The 17029-nt window shown below is 36.5% G+C and overlaps 1 protein-coding gene across 3 annotated transcripts in view; it reads left to right on the top strand.

Moving 5' to 3' along the window:
- MID1 (midline 1) overlaps positions 1 to 17029 on the top strand; it is a 238236-nt gene that overhangs the window by 217346 nt on the left and 3861 nt on the right. For all 3 annotated transcript variants that reach the window (XM_032192990.1, XM_032192971.1, XM_032192980.1), the window contains exons 6-8: positions 712 to 839; positions 7941 to 8084; positions 15932 to 16093. In XM_032192990.1, coding sequence (XP_032048881.1) covers positions 712 to 839; positions 7941 to 8084; positions 15932 to 16093 — 434 coding nt within the window. The remainder of the gene's footprint in view (positions 1 to 711; positions 840 to 7940; positions 8085 to 15931; positions 16094 to 17029) is intronic.

Consider the following 17029-nt stretch of genomic DNA (forward strand, 5'->3'; position numbering starts at 1 on the left):
AAATGAACCCTGCTGCTAGTTTTCCAGTGAAAACCCAGCATTTTATGTTAGTACTCTTGGACAGACAAAAGTGAATGTAGTTTCTGAAACAAGGTAGGCAAGGAAATATTTCAGTTTGGAGGAAACGTAAGTATGCACACATGCTTGGCTTTATTTTTTTTTTTTCAAAATAAACTGTGTTGACATCTATTGGTTTGATCTCTCCCCTGTGCTTTTTGAAGTTAACAGCAGTGTGCTGTGCTAAACAGCTGAGGAGGTGTGGTGATCTGCACCAAGCCCTTGAGATAGCACTGTGAAGGAATGCCTCAAGCAAGAAACTACATAGGGAAAAGGGGTTGGGAAAGATGCAACATCTGTCACGCTCACTTAAAACACAAGTAAAAATAGTGCTAATGCTACTTTGCTTCAGAGGGTGGCTGGAAAGAAAAATTCAAAGTATATTGTTGCTTAATTGATATTTTGTTAAAGACTTATCTAGCACTGCACATTAGGCAAAAGATAAGTAATAATAACAGATTTTTATGGGAGACTTTACTTCCAAAAGTAAAGGTGGCAGGAGAAATTCCTAACAAACAATATATTTAAAATACTTGTAAAAATGTTTGTCAAGCTTTGTGAGAAATAACAGTGATCATGATTATTAGATCCTACCTTGATGTAAAAGCTATTGTGTCTTTGGGTGTACTAAAATACTTCTTCTTTTCATTATAGGGTTTCCATGGCAACTGCATCCTCCCAGGTTCTAATTCCTGAAATTAATCTCAATGATACTTTTGATACTTTCGCACTTGATTTTACCAGGGAGAAGAAATTATTGGAATGCCTTGATTATCTTACAGGTAATTTTCTTCTCAATATACTACTATATTCCTCATAAAACAGTAACAATAGGATTTTCTTCATTGCTCTCCCATTTAATCCTAAAGATATTACCCCTAGCAGCCCTAGACTGCCCCACGTAGCATTTGGTGGTACTGGGCACAGCCAGGATGCATTTCCTCTTATCTCCTTTCCTCACACCTTCCCCACCACAGTGTGGATAAGTGTGAGTGATAAACAGTTAAAAGTCGTGGCAGCAGAATGAAATAAAAGAACAGCTGGAGCTCAGCCTGGAGTGGCCCAGAGCACTTCCCCAGGCCAGAGGAAGGAGAGTAGGGACTGAATCTCATTTCCCAGGAGGCTCGATGAGTTACCCTCTCCCTTAAGACTTCCTTCTTGCTGTGGCAGATTGCAGCCTGGCAACTGTCCCATGAGCAACCAGAAGCCATTCAAGCAATCAGCACGGAGGGCTCAGCAAAGAAAAACGTTTTCTCATAGCAGCGTCACTGTGCATTTCCCCCATTACATAACTGGAGGACCTCACTACGTTCAAGTCTGGGGAGCATGCAGTGTGCTCTGCAGAGCAGAGCTCCAGCTCAGTTAACTGAGAGCTTTGGCCTGTAGACTTCTGCAGCATTAGACCCTTACTGAGTAATGTGCAGTGTCAGAGTATATAATGACTCACAAAAAGAAAAAAATTACTGTAATTTAGGATGTTTTAATTTCAATGCCAGAATTAGAACAATTCATTCCAGTTCAATTGAAAACAGAAGAGACGGGGTGTGGGTTTTCATTTTGCAGGCTATTTAAGCATCTTCTGTGAGCAGCAAGAGTTTGCAATGAAAGGGCATTGGTAGAAAAACACTTCAAAACGCAGGGCTGTTCTCTTAGCCCAGGTTGCAGGAAATATACCCATGTAATTTCAGAAGAATGCAAAAGCATGCAGTCTCTTTGTGGTCAAACACAGTGTCTTTTGCCATGCGGAGGCCTCGTTTCTGGCTTTTCTTCAGGGGAATATGGTGGGGTATAAATGATCAAATGAATTTTAGAAGTAGCAAGGCTGTGTGCATGTACCTTTGCCTTGTAAATCTGTGAGGTTCCTGCCATAAGGGATATTTTTCTGCAAGAAATTTATTACTCACTGTGTAACTGGTGAATGCAATCAGTGTTTGATGCATACCTGAGTAAACAATGCGCAATAAACTGTGGTGAGAGTCACTTACTAGTTTTTATACAGCACCAGTGGTGTTATGCTATCCGCCTTTCCCCTCATTCCCATTCTCCCCAGAGTTTGCTGGAATTTTGCCATCAAAGTGGAAGTTTCACCACAAAATTATAAAAGACAAGGAAATAAAAGGAAGGGCTAGCAAAAAGCCACACTCATTTGTCCCGAGCTAGGAATCAACTTGAAAAATCACCAGCCATGGCTTTTCTATAGCCAAAGAGGAATATCCACCTAATGTGGATATAATATGCCATGTCAGCTGACTCTGTTCTGGAGGTGCCTAGTCCTCCCCATTGGCTCCAAACAGGGGCTAGAAAGACTCATTCAAATTTAGGTAATTGTGGTTTAGATCTCTGAGGATATACAGCCCATTCTTCCACCCCCTAGTCTCACATCACATGTCACTATTACCAGCCTAACAGCTGTGCAATGTGGAAAAGGAAGGATGTATCTGTACCAAAATTAAGGGTAGTCTTGCCGTAGTGTTCAATGCCACAAAGATCCTTTCTGTGGTTCATCATGCTGGCTGTGCTCCTCCTGTGCCTTCCTACCTCAACCACAATTTTGAAAAATTTATCACATTCCAATCTAGGGGAAATTGCAATGTATTAAGCTGTTAGGCTGTTTTTTTCCCAATCTACTGTTTTCATCTTTGCACTTGATTGCCAATGAGGAACAGTTTTAGCTGGTTTTGTCTTTGTAATAATTTTTTTCACGTTAAGAAATAACATATGGCTGCAATGACAGTCCAAAACATGTCTAAAATATCTGAGCATAAAATGTAACCAAGTCAGACTGTAAAAATATATTTATGTAAATATATGTATATATATAATGTATAAGTATATATATTACCCTGAAAATCAAATGCATTTGATTCTTCTCTATTGTTATTCAGAAACTCTGGAGGAAGATCTGTTTTATTTCATCCTTTCAGAGTGTGCAATCTTCATAGATTTTACACCAAACACTGTGTGTCAGAGTGAATTGGTCTTTACTTTTATCATGTTTCATTGTTAAGTAAAATAAAGACCATTTGTTAGTCCTAGTGATACATCTGTGTTGCCAATTAAAGGAGGATGCCTATATAATATCTATCATCTGTACTGCTTCTGAAAAAAAAAAAAAAAAAAAAAAAAAGTCAAAAGTTGAATTCCAGCCTCATTCTCTCTGCTGTCAGTTGCTTTCAAAGCAAGTGACCTCAGCTCTCTTCTTGAAATTTTCTTCTTCTTTGGTACTCTTCCCCAATGTACCAGATCTTCATCTTCTACCTCCCCAACTCCAGTTTTCTGTGTGGCACATTGAAGCTTGCATCTTTCTTTCCTCCTAAGTTATTGCTTTCACAAATATAAACATAAATATTTTGCTCTCATCATTTGCACAGCTGTCTGTCCAAAGCTTCTGCTATCCAAATTAGAATTTCCAATATCTCTCAGAGAGCTTCCAGCTGGACATTGAGATGTCAAGCTCAGCATAGTAAAACAATACCCTTAATCTTCCTCTGACTGTTTCTGCTTTGGTATCTATAGTCTTGATGTCTTTTGGAAGTTTTCTTATCTTGCCAGTTGCTCAAGCTTTTCATCTGGAACTGATCTTTTCCTGAACAAGTATCTTGCTAGATCCAGGCAATGTCTGTGATTTGCAAATTCCCTGCACAATATTGTTGACGTAAGAACATTTTTATCCACTGTGAATCAAAAATACTTGTCTTAAGTTTTAATACTATGAAATCAATTGAAGCAACATCTATTCTTTGAACTTGCAGTTTTCCCTGCTTCAGAAATCCCATATCAAATAATGATACATTTTCTTCATCCATCACTAGCTATGTCTGTGCTGACAAATATACATTGTCTAATGTATGCCAGGATTTTTTTCACATGAAAAAGACTTCATTCTGAAAACCTTTTGCAACCTGTCTCCCTTCCTAAATTGCTTTCACTATTAAAAGATCAAAGCTTTTCCAGAACCAGCTCAGTCTTTAGCTTTGGATATAATCTCTTCTCATTCAGTTGCTCTTGAAGAGTTCTACCCAAAGACATGGTTGTATGATTGAGTTCTTGATGCCAACTTGTGCATGACGTGTTATTAACAAATTTAGTATGTACCCATATATGATGTGATTTTGCCTTTCAAGCTCCTTCATATTGTTTCAGCCTGGTATCATGATACAACAGCAAACCGGTTATTAACTGTTGAGAGTTTCAGAGTAGCTTCCTCAACTCCCTCATGTTCATATTCAGCCATATTAATATTTCTATTATCACAGCAACCTGACTTAGTGGAACCCCATGGCAGGGGGGGTTGGAACTAGGTGACCTTTACAGTCCCTTCTAATCCAAACCATTCTATGATTCTAGCACTATTAAGTCAAAGAGATGGCTTAGGTATTTGTTTTTTCCTTAGTATCAAAAATCAGTAAGAAAACCTTACAAAGTCAATCACCCGATTCCAGGAAAGGTGGACACCAAGCAAACGAAAGGAAGTTGATGCGATTTTGATCAACCTCTGTGACCTTGCACTAAAAGGATTTAGAAATAGTTGCCCAGGAACCATTGCATTCATACTGGGACTTACCAATGAGAAGGGGCAGTTTCCCTAAACTGCCTCTCAGGTGTTTGGACCAAGTGAGTCTTTCAGTCTACTTCAGGTCAAAAGCCACACAGATGACATTGAACTGAAGGTGCATTAGACCAAACCTGATTGACTTTGCTCTGAAATGGAGTAAGCATGCTCACAAGGTCAGTTATTTCTAGGATCAGATTTAAATAACTGCTTTTTGGATATTTGTGATTACCTTTCAGCCACTTCAGGTGTCGTTCCTGACTATTTCAGGCATGGTTCCTGACTGTTGAAGGGTATCTGCTCAGTTTTGAGTTGAAGTCAGACAACTGAACTTAATCATTGCCTTAAGCAATGATTTTCATTTGTCAGAATGTTGATTTGTGAATGTAGGTGGATTGAAGTCAGAGCAAAAGAAGCAGTTACCACTCACAGATGTTTGCTCTGGTATTCTTATGGAGACTGCCACTCTATGACCAAGGAGAGCTGCAGATGTTAGAAAGCAATTCCTTAAACTGCTGTAGCTTTCTTTGTGCCCTGCAAAGTCTGCTGCCACTGATTTCAGGTTTCCCTGCTGTTTAAGGCTGTAAATTTGGGGGGTTTCTAGAGCTGCTTCAATTTTATTGTTTTTATTTTAAAAAAAATTTTCCTGACATTGGGTGGCAGTTTGTAGACAGGAGGCTGCAAATAGCTGAGGATATTAATTGCATCAGCTGTCAAACTTCAGACTTTTTATGGTTGTGAATCAGTACTGCGTCCTCACCCTGAAATGCACTGGAAGTGCTTAGGGACAATCACTGCTTCTGGAGTGGAGTATGAGGCTGTACAACTTGTAGCATTAAGACTATGCAGAACTGACTAGGACTCTTCCTTCTCTGCTGTTGTAGAAGCATGCTGGACTTCCCTTTCCTAAGCAGCGATAAAGCCCTAGTCAAGGTTGTGAGGGAAGGTGCTGGTGTAACCTTCAGATTGCTTTGGGCTTTCTGTAGAGTTTTCCTGGTGGCACATGAACTCTCTAGCTGTACTAGTAAATGTGATGGTGAAGATAATTGATTAAAGTTTAACTCTTTAATTGCTTTCTGGATTTATAATCTCCAAAGAAATATGTCTTGCAGGATGATAAATTTTGCAGTCAGACTTCTACATTATTTCAGAAGTCTTAAGATTAACTGTTTGCATGTAAACTTCCCTGTCAGTCTGCAGGAGAAGCAGGTATATTTAGTTTTATTCTGAAAGTTTTTTGAAATGAGTGTTGCTGGAGAGCTGAGTTTCATGCAATGCAGTCTCAGGCATGTGTGGGTTAATAACAAGAGCCAGGGAAAAGATGTCCTGCTCAGGTCAAATCTTTCTCTCTCTCTTTTTTTTTTTTTTTTTTCCTGTCATCCTCATTGTGTGAAAGCCTGTAAATCTCCAACCTTCTATAAGGCCAGCCAGGTGTGCATATAAAGAGAACATCAAGGCTGTCATTTTCAAAGGAGTTGAAGAGACTTAGGTGCTATTGAAATGCAGTCTACAGTTCATTAAACACTCAGTAATTGTTGTGTTGCATTAAGTTAATATTTATTATCTGTTTTGTAGTAATAACAGGTACATTCTCAACTAAAAGGTTTTGTTCTGTTATGTGCAGAAGGAGATCGAAGAAGACTTTAGTTGAATACTAACACACTTGCCTTTCAAGGAGGTTTTTGTTTGTTTGTTTGTTTGTTTGTTTTTTCTTATTTTTGTTTGTATACCCCTCCTGAGATGACTGTTCCTATTTTAGTTCATTTCTCTCTCTTTCTTTATTAATATCCATCTGTCCCAATGGTTTTTCTGCTTAGAGAAAAAAAAAAAAAAAAAGTCACTGGTAAGCTTCTGTGCTACAATATTTATAGCATCACAAATCATGGTCATATCATGAAACACATTTGAACATTTCCTTATGCCCCTTGTTTGAAAGAGGCTTCTTGGAAATGCATCTGCACTTTAATTTTTGGGAACATACATCAGAAAACCAGGAATATGAACTATAAAAATTCTTAGTGGAAAGTAAAAGAGATGTTTTATATGTATAAATAGAAGCTGTTATAAAAGGAAAAGGAAAGGTGGAATTCCTTCAGAGTGCCTTTTTTTTTTCTTTTTTTTTTTTTTTTGAGGACATTATTTGTGATTAACATAAGTTAAAGAACTGACAGCCAAAATACCATTCAGATTTGCCTTCCTTTTCCTTTAACTTAGGCATATTGTAATTGTTTCAGCTTGAGTGCCCTCCTTCCTTACTCTGTGACAGCTGGGAGGAATGCTATTAAGCACAAGAATTATTTTTTTTGCATGATGGTGGCATATAGGGAAGATGATTAGGAATTAGGCTCCCACTGAGACAAGCAAGCAGGAAGGCCCAAAGAAAGACTCATTTGTTTCTTATTTCATTTTTTATATTTATAGAAAAATCAAATAAGGAAAATTTTGGCCTAAGAAGTTTGCTTCAAGTTTTATTTTTCAAATAGTTCTTTAAATCAAAATTTTGTATTAATGCAGAAGAAGACTGCATAGCTTGCCACACATAGAAACTGTAGCAATCTTGTTTGTTGACTTGAAAGTTAAAAAAAAAAAAAAAAAAAAAAAAAAAAAGAGAGAGACAATTCTTTATTAAAATGCTTGGGTTGTCTCCTAGAATTATTTAATTAGCTATGATATTGAATTTTAGGTTGCAAATGTCCTACCGCCATGATGTTATGATAAGAACTCTTTACATAAAACTGAAATAGTAAGTTGTATAGCCAACAGAAATTATATGCATCTATATTAAAAAGGATAGTTAAGAATAAATTTAAATGAACTTGGAGAGAGAAGATTGAGCATGAAAGAAAGAATGTTTAGAGTTATATTTCTTAGATACCACTTATGCTGATCTCTGTTGAAATAAGCTAGGCAAACACTGCTTTCAAGTCAGTAGTGAAGAGTATTGACTTTCCCTATTGATATGGATCCATGAAATTTTGATAATTTTCATGTGATGATAGGAAACAAACCTAGCAAACTAGCATATAAATTGTACCCACTCAGTCACAGTTTAACATGACCACCAACACGTAACTTTTGCTAGGCTGTCTGAAGCTAAAGTTTCTTTAATACAAAACATTTTCAAAATCTGGAGCTCTTAGGTAGTTATATTAATAGTAAGAATTCCTTAGGAACAATTTAATAGAAATCTAAGTCTAATTAGTAAAAGCTATGTTGTAAAGTCTGTTGGACAGTAGGGCTGCAAACTCATACGTCACATGCATGCCCAAATCTCAGGTAAGATGGGAAATACTTGACTGTGTTGGTAAGCCTCCTCTGTTGTATGTGACAGCTCCCAACCCTCCCACCATTCGAGAAGAGCTCTGTACAGCTTCTTATGATACTATTACTGTCCACTGGACATCGGATGATGAATTCAGCGTGGTCTCTTACGAGCTGCAGTACACCATCTTCACTGGACAAGCTAATGTTGTTAGTAAGTAAAAATCTTCTCATTTCTAGTTCTGTTTCCTTATGGTTTCACTGCAAATTAAGTTCTTTCAAATATAAAGGTACTCATATGTCAGGAACAAAAGAAAAACATATTTTCTAGGAAGATTTAAAGTCAATATTTTAAATCCAAAGCAATAGCCAGCACATGTTCCCAGGGGTACATATGTTAGTCCATATTTACAGGAATTGTCTCTTGCATCATAGAGCCCTTCTGCAGATGTAGCCTCAGGGATGAAAACTTCAGTTCCATTGTCCAGGATAGTCAGACACTTGGGACCCTTTGTTGAACTAGCTGTTAACTAGTACTGCAGCCTCCTTGTTATTTATGACATGCCACTTGACAACTGGGCCTTTGTCAAAAATACACATTAAGTATTCTCTCTGATTTGTACTGTCTGCAAGGACACAGAAGGTCTCTCTTTGTATACCGCAGACTAGGGCAGCAAACATCAGTGCAACAATGATCAGTACGGTAACATTGTTTGATTTGCAACGAGATTAGCTACCATTGTTTCATATTTTCTATTGTCACACATTTTTATTAAATGCATGCACTGTTTTGACTTTGTGAATTTCCTGAATGAACAAATTTACACATTATTCCTTGGATTGTTTTGTTGTTGCATAGCTAGATTTCTGAGAAAATGCTCCAGAATTGCCTAATCTTTGGCTAGGCAGTCAGCACTTCTGGGTTCAGTGGATAGTGCTATCATTGACTTAGTGTGCTTTTGGATAAGTCATTTAACTTCGTCCTGATTCCTATATGATTAATAGGAATGCTACTATCTGATGTATAGTGGCTTTATGAAACTGCAGGAGACTGAAATGAACCAAATCAGTCAAAAGACGGAGTTTGTTCAGTCAATAAATGTTTAAATTGTGAAACTCATTGTCACAAAGGGTTGTTGATTAAAAATTTAAGTTGAAGAGATGACTGGAGAGATTATGCTAGAAAAATCCAGTGAAAACAATGAAGTGCAGATACTTCCTCCTGGCTCAGGAAGTCCCAGAGCTGTATGGTACTGGAGCCTGGGAGAACACGGTGAGAAATGATCACTGTGTGCTTTCCCTGTCAGTTAACATCTTCCTGGGCACTTGCTTTTGTCCGCTATCAAAAACCCTAGCCACACACTGAACTAGATAGGCTTAGCTCTAAATAGGCTTCCACCCCAATGTGGAAGTGATTTTGTTCTTACAAAATTTGTTTTGAGATTTTTTTAATGGAAGTCAGTGCTATAGACATGTTTACATACTTTATATCAGTGAAAAAATTGTATGGTCTCTGCCAAGTCTCAGGACTAAGACAAACTTGTGCTGACTCCACTGCTGCTGTGAGCACCTAATTTTCTCCATCACTAAAGTAGAGTTAGTTTTCCAAGCCATCTGAAAGGATATCTGAGGATTCATGTGCAAGTATTTTAGCACCAATTTGACATAGCATATTATGAATATATTATGGTATTCAGGATTGACCAAAAAATAAAGTGGACCTTTGAAAATTTAATTAACGTTTTGTTGAAACCTCCGTTTAGTATCTTGCTAGATAGCCTAATTTTGGGCAATACATGATAAAATTCTAGAATACTGGAGGAAAATTAAAAAAAAAAGAAAAAAAAAAAAAAGAAGAAAAAGAAAATTCAATACATACTCCTACATCTGAGCAAGTTAGATACCAAAAGTTTAATAGTAATTTGGAACAAATTGGAGCCAGGTAGATAAGGAAAGAAAAGTTTCCCCGGTTTCCACTATTAAGCAGACAGGACTCAATAACTTAATGCAGTGTATTGCTTATTTTCTGATCCATTTTTGTCTCTGACTTTATGGTAGAAGACTATAAAAGTCAGTTGTTGCTACTACGTATGAATATGGCAACAGTAAAGTTTGCCATTTCCACACTTTTATGATATGGGATTTTACTTTTTGCTTACTAGTGGATAAATAACAAGGCATTTCGTTTTGAGACTGTTTTCCCATGTGGAAGTGAAAGCTTTGATCTGCAAAACAATCAATTAGTTTTCTTTCAGAGATGGAATATGATAATTTGGGGGTATGCCATGAAGTATTTAGTGTGCGATCTGAACTTTCATTCTATCACTTTGCAAAAAATTATGCCATTAAAAATTTGAAGAGAAAATAAATGAACACAATAAGAAACTTTGTTTATAAAATCTTATTAAGATCTGAAAAGGAAGAAGAAAGAAATGGAAAAATTGGCCCAAATATTTATTTGTTTGTTTGTTTAACTGCAGCTAGCTCTTACAGAAATATCCTGGCTATTACTTTCAATTTCATTGAAAGTTATAATTTAATCCAAAACAAATACAAATTTATGAAAGTATAGTATAAAATAAAAGGAAGGTTTTTCTAAATATTGTCAGGCTTTTTTATCTCATTTAATGAGGAGTTTTATACCTCCAATGGAAGAGTTCTACCCTTCCAAATCCAACAGAGCTGCTACAGGTCTACCCAAATTTCTGATATATAGGACTCTCCCAGTTCATTCCAGCTTCCAATGGTAATGGAGCTTTGCCCACTGACATCATGATTTTACTCATGAGTGGATATTTATTCACTTTGATGTATTATATCCTCTGTCAGGTACGAGAGTCCTTACTTTTATAGATTATTTTCCAAGATCATCCCTAGAATATCGGAGTTTACTATAATAGTGTGGAATAACACAGAGAGCTCTTTTCACTGTAAGAGGAGTTAGAATCTGTACTGCAGCCTTGATGTTTTGATGAACTGAAGCTGTGGTGTTTTTTGCTGTTGTTTGTTGTTGTTGTTGTTTGTTTTAATCCTGTTTTAATGGAATAGAATTTAGATTAGCACAATTTTATTTCTATTTATGTCATTTACATGCTGTTGCATATATATTTTTTCAATTGCTCTGTCATATCCCCAAAAGTTTCCATTGCTATTGTGTGTTACCTGTAGCAGGTAAAGTAAATAGGTTCATAGATCATCTTCAGGTCTGTGTTACTGCAGCTATGGATTAGTTGCGAGGAAGTAGCTAAAAAAAACAAGCTTTTTTCCCTTGAGGCAATAGGAATCACTTTGCATACAAACCCTAGTACCATGCTAATGGAGTTTGTTGTTATGGAATCTGTTTCTTAAAACCATGTAGTCAGACTGAACTTTCCACTCTTCAGAACGTTTCCTCCACCAGAGACATATATCATTCAGAGATTGCTAAGAATTCAGTTATAAAAACAAGTAATGCTAAGTTTTTCTACTGTATTTTCTATCCAACATAATCATCTATATTCTTTTTTATTAACTGAAAAATTGGGAAGTTAACATTTGATGGAAAAATTCCAACTAGAGTATTTCATTTTGAATCTTATTTCATACAGGAAAGATTATTTCCAAATGTGGCCAAACTGCTTGGCTATTAAATGCTTGGCAACACTGTTCTGTGTGTAAGAGAAATACAGTACCTTAAATTAAACAGACGTTTACTAAAGAAGTTGTTCCCAGAGCTATACTATTCATGCATTTGCATTTCTGAGAGGCAGCTAATCATCTGCAATCTGAATGTTGTAAAGGCTTTCAAATTTGTCACTAGCTATCTAGCAATCTAATTTCATTATCTCATACCAATAAATGTTGAAGTATTTTTTGTTTGATTTTTTTTTTTTTTCATGGAATTTCTTTAGTGGGCTTCAGGAAGGTTAAAATTTAAACACAGCTTTTTACTAGCTGCAACACAAGATGTCTTCATGGAAAACACATGAGACTCTCTTCAAGACACAAAGGAGTAAACAATTCTCTTTCCCATTAAATGGAATTTATGTTAGTTACATTGACAAAATAGTAAAATTAACTGTGTTAAGGATAGACTGTATTGTCAGAACTTTCCCTGTGTTTTGTGATTACTTCTCTTATGAGTTAGGATAAAATTTTGTAGGCATAATTGTCCTACGACAATTAGGAGTTCATGCTTCCGATGATCACCAATGAATTTTTGAATAGTCTATCTTTTGTTTCTTTCTAGAAGCTTTAATTGATTAAAAAACAGATTCCTTACAATTTTCAGAATGATACTAAGGTTTTCAGCAAGTATCTTTTAATGACGCAAAAACAAGTTTAGGATAAAAGGAAGAGAACTGCCTATTAAAAAGTATTAAAAGAGTGTTTTTTTTGTTTTGTTTTGTTTTGTTTTAAAAAAGCTATGTGTTTTGCAGAAGTCCAGCATATATTTTTTTCATTCACATGGGAATGCAAGGGGGTGTAGAAAGTCATCTGTTGCCTTCACCTACTGTATTTATTCTACCAATTTGAATTGATAATTATTTAAATAAAGCATTTAAAAATAATTAAAATACTGAAGTGATTAAATAACCTTCCTATGACTTTTGTGCTCCTGCTTTTCAAGAAGATATATTCTATTAAAATCTACCAGTGTAAATTTTAGGAGGATTTACACCTTGGGATTTTTCCCATCTGTTCTTTAAAGTGTATCAACAGCCAACACCAGGGAAACAGCTTTACAAATTATTACCTCCAGATTCTGAGAAACTTGTTTTGAAAACTCACACATCCTGTATGGACATCACTGTGCTCACTGCACCATTCCAGGATGTGATTTAAATTCCCTACATTTTTGTAGTCTACACTTTAAAAATACATTGTTTTACCACCTGCACAATCCTGTAAAAAGCCCCGAGTTTTTGAAACAAGAAACCTGAATGTAGCCTGGATTAGGAGTGGCTACAATACCAGACCTTTAGTTTTTGCTGCTGCAGCAGCAAGAAAATATGTACTTTTCCACTTTAACCTGCTGCCACTGGCAGGGAGCTGAGAGGGCAAGTTACCCCCACATGCCCACGTTACCAGGCTGCTATGAATGATCATTTCCCTGATCATTGTTAGTTATTTTATTTTGTATTCTGAGAAGAAAGGTTGTTCTGCTAGGGTAGAACTAAAGACCAAATGTTTTGATGTAGTGACAAAATATTCTTTCATACCTAAAAGCTTACCTTGGCTGTCACTAGTTACTGTTCTTCAGTCTGAAAGATTTGGGACTTGGAGTATCAATATCATCAAAATTTCATTACCAAAATTTTGAATCAAATTTCAGTTTGAACCTTGACATCAAGGTCACAGTCAGGAAGCACATGGACATATCAGTGTGGAGGCATGTGCAGAGTTTGCTTAACAACAAGGTTTATCGAGCAAAGTAACCAAGTTAGTCACTGTGCATCCTGCATTTATTGAACACCAAAAGTTTGGGATTCTTAAGACAGGAAGGACAAAGGAGAGAAACCCAAGGTATCTTTTATCATCAGTGAAGAGAGAGCCTTCTGCTTGAAAATGCATTAGGTGAAGCAGACACTTCCCATCCCTCTCTTCTGACTGTATAAAGAGTTTAGGTTAGTAAAGTCCTAACTCAGGAGCTCCTCTTTTTTCAGTGCTAGGTGGGGTGAATGCCTGCGAGCATTTTGCCAGTAGCCCCTAGCAGCAAGATGTAACAACACCTAAAAAGACTGAGATTGTTCCTGTACAAATTAATCCAAATTAACTATCAACTTGATCTTTTAATAATAACAATAATTTACTCTGTGTAAATTATTGAATCTACAGAGTACTGAGTATTGAGTATGTGTGAGTCCACATTTATGGGAGGACAGGAGAGAGTGGCGAAGAGACTCATAGCAACACATCTGTACTTTTACAGTCCTTCATATACCTATATAAATACAAATTTTGTACTTTGTTAAGGACTGACTAGCCTCTGGAGGGTAACAGCAAAAGAGTAATATAAGACTGAAAAATGTGCCCTTTAGAGAGTTGTACTGATTGATACAACTCTGTTTGCTAGATGATTTAGCAGAAACCTGGGCACTTTGTCTGCATGAGGGTTTTTTTTATATATGGTCTATGTATACCATAGACCATAGCTTTCAAAGTGTGTGGACATGGAAGAAGCAGACACTTCCAGAACTACTGCCCAGATTCATCCCATTTACAGACTTACAGATGTTATTTGATAACCCATCAGAGGCAGCTGAGTAAGGGATTCCTTAGTCATCCTGGTCTCCTGAATCCAGTGCTTTATTTTACTTTATTTTAGCTTAACATTTATTGTGCAATAGCATCACCGAGCTAGGTAAATGGTCTCGATGTAAAATCAATGCAGTAGTTCATCTACAGAAAGAATGTACCTGTAATACTTGTGCTGAATTTTTACTGGGAAAAGTCATCTTTGAAATATTTTATGCCAGGATGCTGCTACTTTTATTTCCTTTCTTCCTACTCCCTACCTCTCAAGGATGCTATGTAATATGAGAAAAATCTGAGACAAACACTGCATAATTTTTAGATTGAAGTTTGAATTTTAAATTCTATTCCTAATGCTCTTTCATTATGAAAGTATATCCTAAATTAAGAAGGAGACTTCTGCTATGGCTGTGAATCTATAATGGCTATGAGTCTATAAACCTGTTTCACAGGTCATTTTATTTAAAGTTTTGTGTAACCTAGTAACTTTGTAACTTTTTTTTTTTTTTTCTTTAAGTAAGGGTTTTATATTGGTTAATATTTAGCCAAAAGTACTACTGGCTTCTAAAAGATTCTCTTCACTAGTACTTACTGGTTTTCTGGTAAAACATGACTTAGAAGCTGAAAGCTAGCTTAACAGCACATTAGCATTGGTAACTTTTTCTATGCCCAGTCAAGGAAAAAAATCACAGAATCACAGAATTTTAGGGATTGGATGGGACCCTGAAAGATCATCTAGTCCAATCAAGAAATCTGTAAGATCAAGAAGTCTGTAAGTTTCCACCCAGTCAAGAATTTTTCATTCAGTTTTTCCAGCCTTATGCACATGTGCATGCTTATACTTTCATATGTGTATACCTTTTCCTAGCTTTATAACTATAAAATGTTGTGAACATATATATATATTGCAAATGAAAACTTCATTATTTATATAAACACTTGTAACAAAAGAGTTATCAGACTGAGGATCCATTAGACTGGGAGCTGTTAAGAATGTACAGTGAGTACTATGGGTGATTCACTGATATTGCAGTTATTTCACAGTAAGAAAGATTTATGCAATTGAATGAATTCATTTTAATGGATTATGCTCATATTTTGCAGATTATATTGCTTCTACCCTATTATACTTATTTCCTACATGTTATACTTCTGTGGTGGTCATCAAATGTACCCCAAAATAGTTTGTAACTAGAAAATTGTGTAGCTCTTCCCCACCTGACATCTAACCATGAGGCCATAAATCAAAAAGTTACGTCTATTAAACTTAGTGTTTAATTTACATCCTGTCAAATTTGGGAATGTAGAAGCTGAAGCTTGCCGTGGAACCCACACTTCACCCTGTTTGGCCTCCCACAATTTGCTTCAGGTCCTGAAGAAAACATACCCAATGACTGTCAGCGAAGGTGGCTCCATAAAACCCTGAGCATTACTGCTTATGTTACTTTTTTGAGGCTTACACTGAGTTCATTAATCTAAAAAGTAGATTGATGGCATCTCCATAATCCTTTGGCCCTTAAGCAATGAAGAATTCCTTGTGTTGGGATATGAAAATTCCCAGATTGCTCATGCCTCCACTGAGTCATTTCTTACATGTCCATTTTTTATGGTTGACTTCATATAGCAAGAAATTAAAAGGTACCCTGGTATAGGGCTGGTGAAATGAGTTAGTGTAATTAAGTGGCGACTTAGTGAATGTAACAGCACTTTAAAAGGTATAGAAGCGTATTTCTTATCGGTGGTTGGGTGCTCAGGCGTACTCTAAATGTTCCCCTGTTACAAAGTGTTTAGTATGTTATGACTAATGTGCTTGGTTTGAAATTGCAGGTTTATGTAACTCAGCCGACAGCTGGATGATTGTTCCCAATATCAAACAAAACCACTACACCGTGCATGGGTTGCAGAGTGGCACTAAGTACATCTTCATTGTTAAGGCCATTAATCAGGCTGGCAGCAGAAACAGTGAGCCCGGCAAGCTCAAGACAAACAGTGAGTAAAGTGAAATCCAGCATGCACACACTCTTCTTCTTTCTTGCCTTCCTTTTTAGGTTTGGTTTTTGAAAGACACAAGACTGCAGAGCAGATTAACCTGTTTAAAGTGCTTCTTACAGTGAAAGTCACTTATTTAACTCAATTTAAGATTACTGGTGTCTTCAGTAGTGCAGAAATTACTTCTTATCATAAGAAGCATCTGTACTTTGGTCACCAGAAATATCATTTAGGAACCAAGCCATCACATGTGAAATGCTTGAAAATGGTCTTTTGTGGTTTTGTTTAATGTCCTCTTTTCCTCTTTTCCTACTCTTTTTCCTCTACAAAGTAAAAACATCTTATGTTTGCAATAAAACATTTTATTTTTGTATAGCGTTCATAAGATGTTAGTTTAATTTTGTTCTCCAAGATTAGCTCTTTCTTAGGACACTAGAAAACTTCCTTAGCTCCGTCCCTCTCAGTTTTTATGGAGTTCAACAAGGAAGTAGATTAGTCAGCGATCCCACTTCAAAAAACAAAATAAATAATAGTTACACAAATTATTAGCAGATGTAGTATAGCAATTTTAAGATGGGTTTTCAATCTTTTTCTTGTGTCCCAGCCAATCCCTCAGTCCTGTAGTCATCATGAAAAATTTTGAGCACTGGAAAGGGAACACTGGGAACTCTCTGAAATCTGCTTTTTGAGGGGGAAGGTGTTCAAAGAGGGGTGACACTGAGTGTTGCAAGAAAGGGGCCACAGGGAATGGCACATACCAGCTCAGGGGCTTCTTCTGGCTTGCACTCCTGTGTAAAAGCTACTTATATAAACCATACATCTGCTACCAAGAATCTGATAACATACAAGGAAATGAAGTACCAGAAGATCCACTTGGAAATGGCAACCCTTCATCCTTTTGTCTTTTTGTGACCCAGTGTGGTGCAAAAGCAACCT

This window comes from Aythya fuligula, chromosome 1 (genome assembly GCF_009819795.1).
Source record: "Aythya fuligula isolate bAytFul2 chromosome 1, bAytFul2.pri, whole genome shotgun sequence".
NCBI classification, from domain to species: domain Eukaryota; kingdom Metazoa; phylum Chordata; class Aves; order Anseriformes; family Anatidae; genus Aythya; species Aythya fuligula.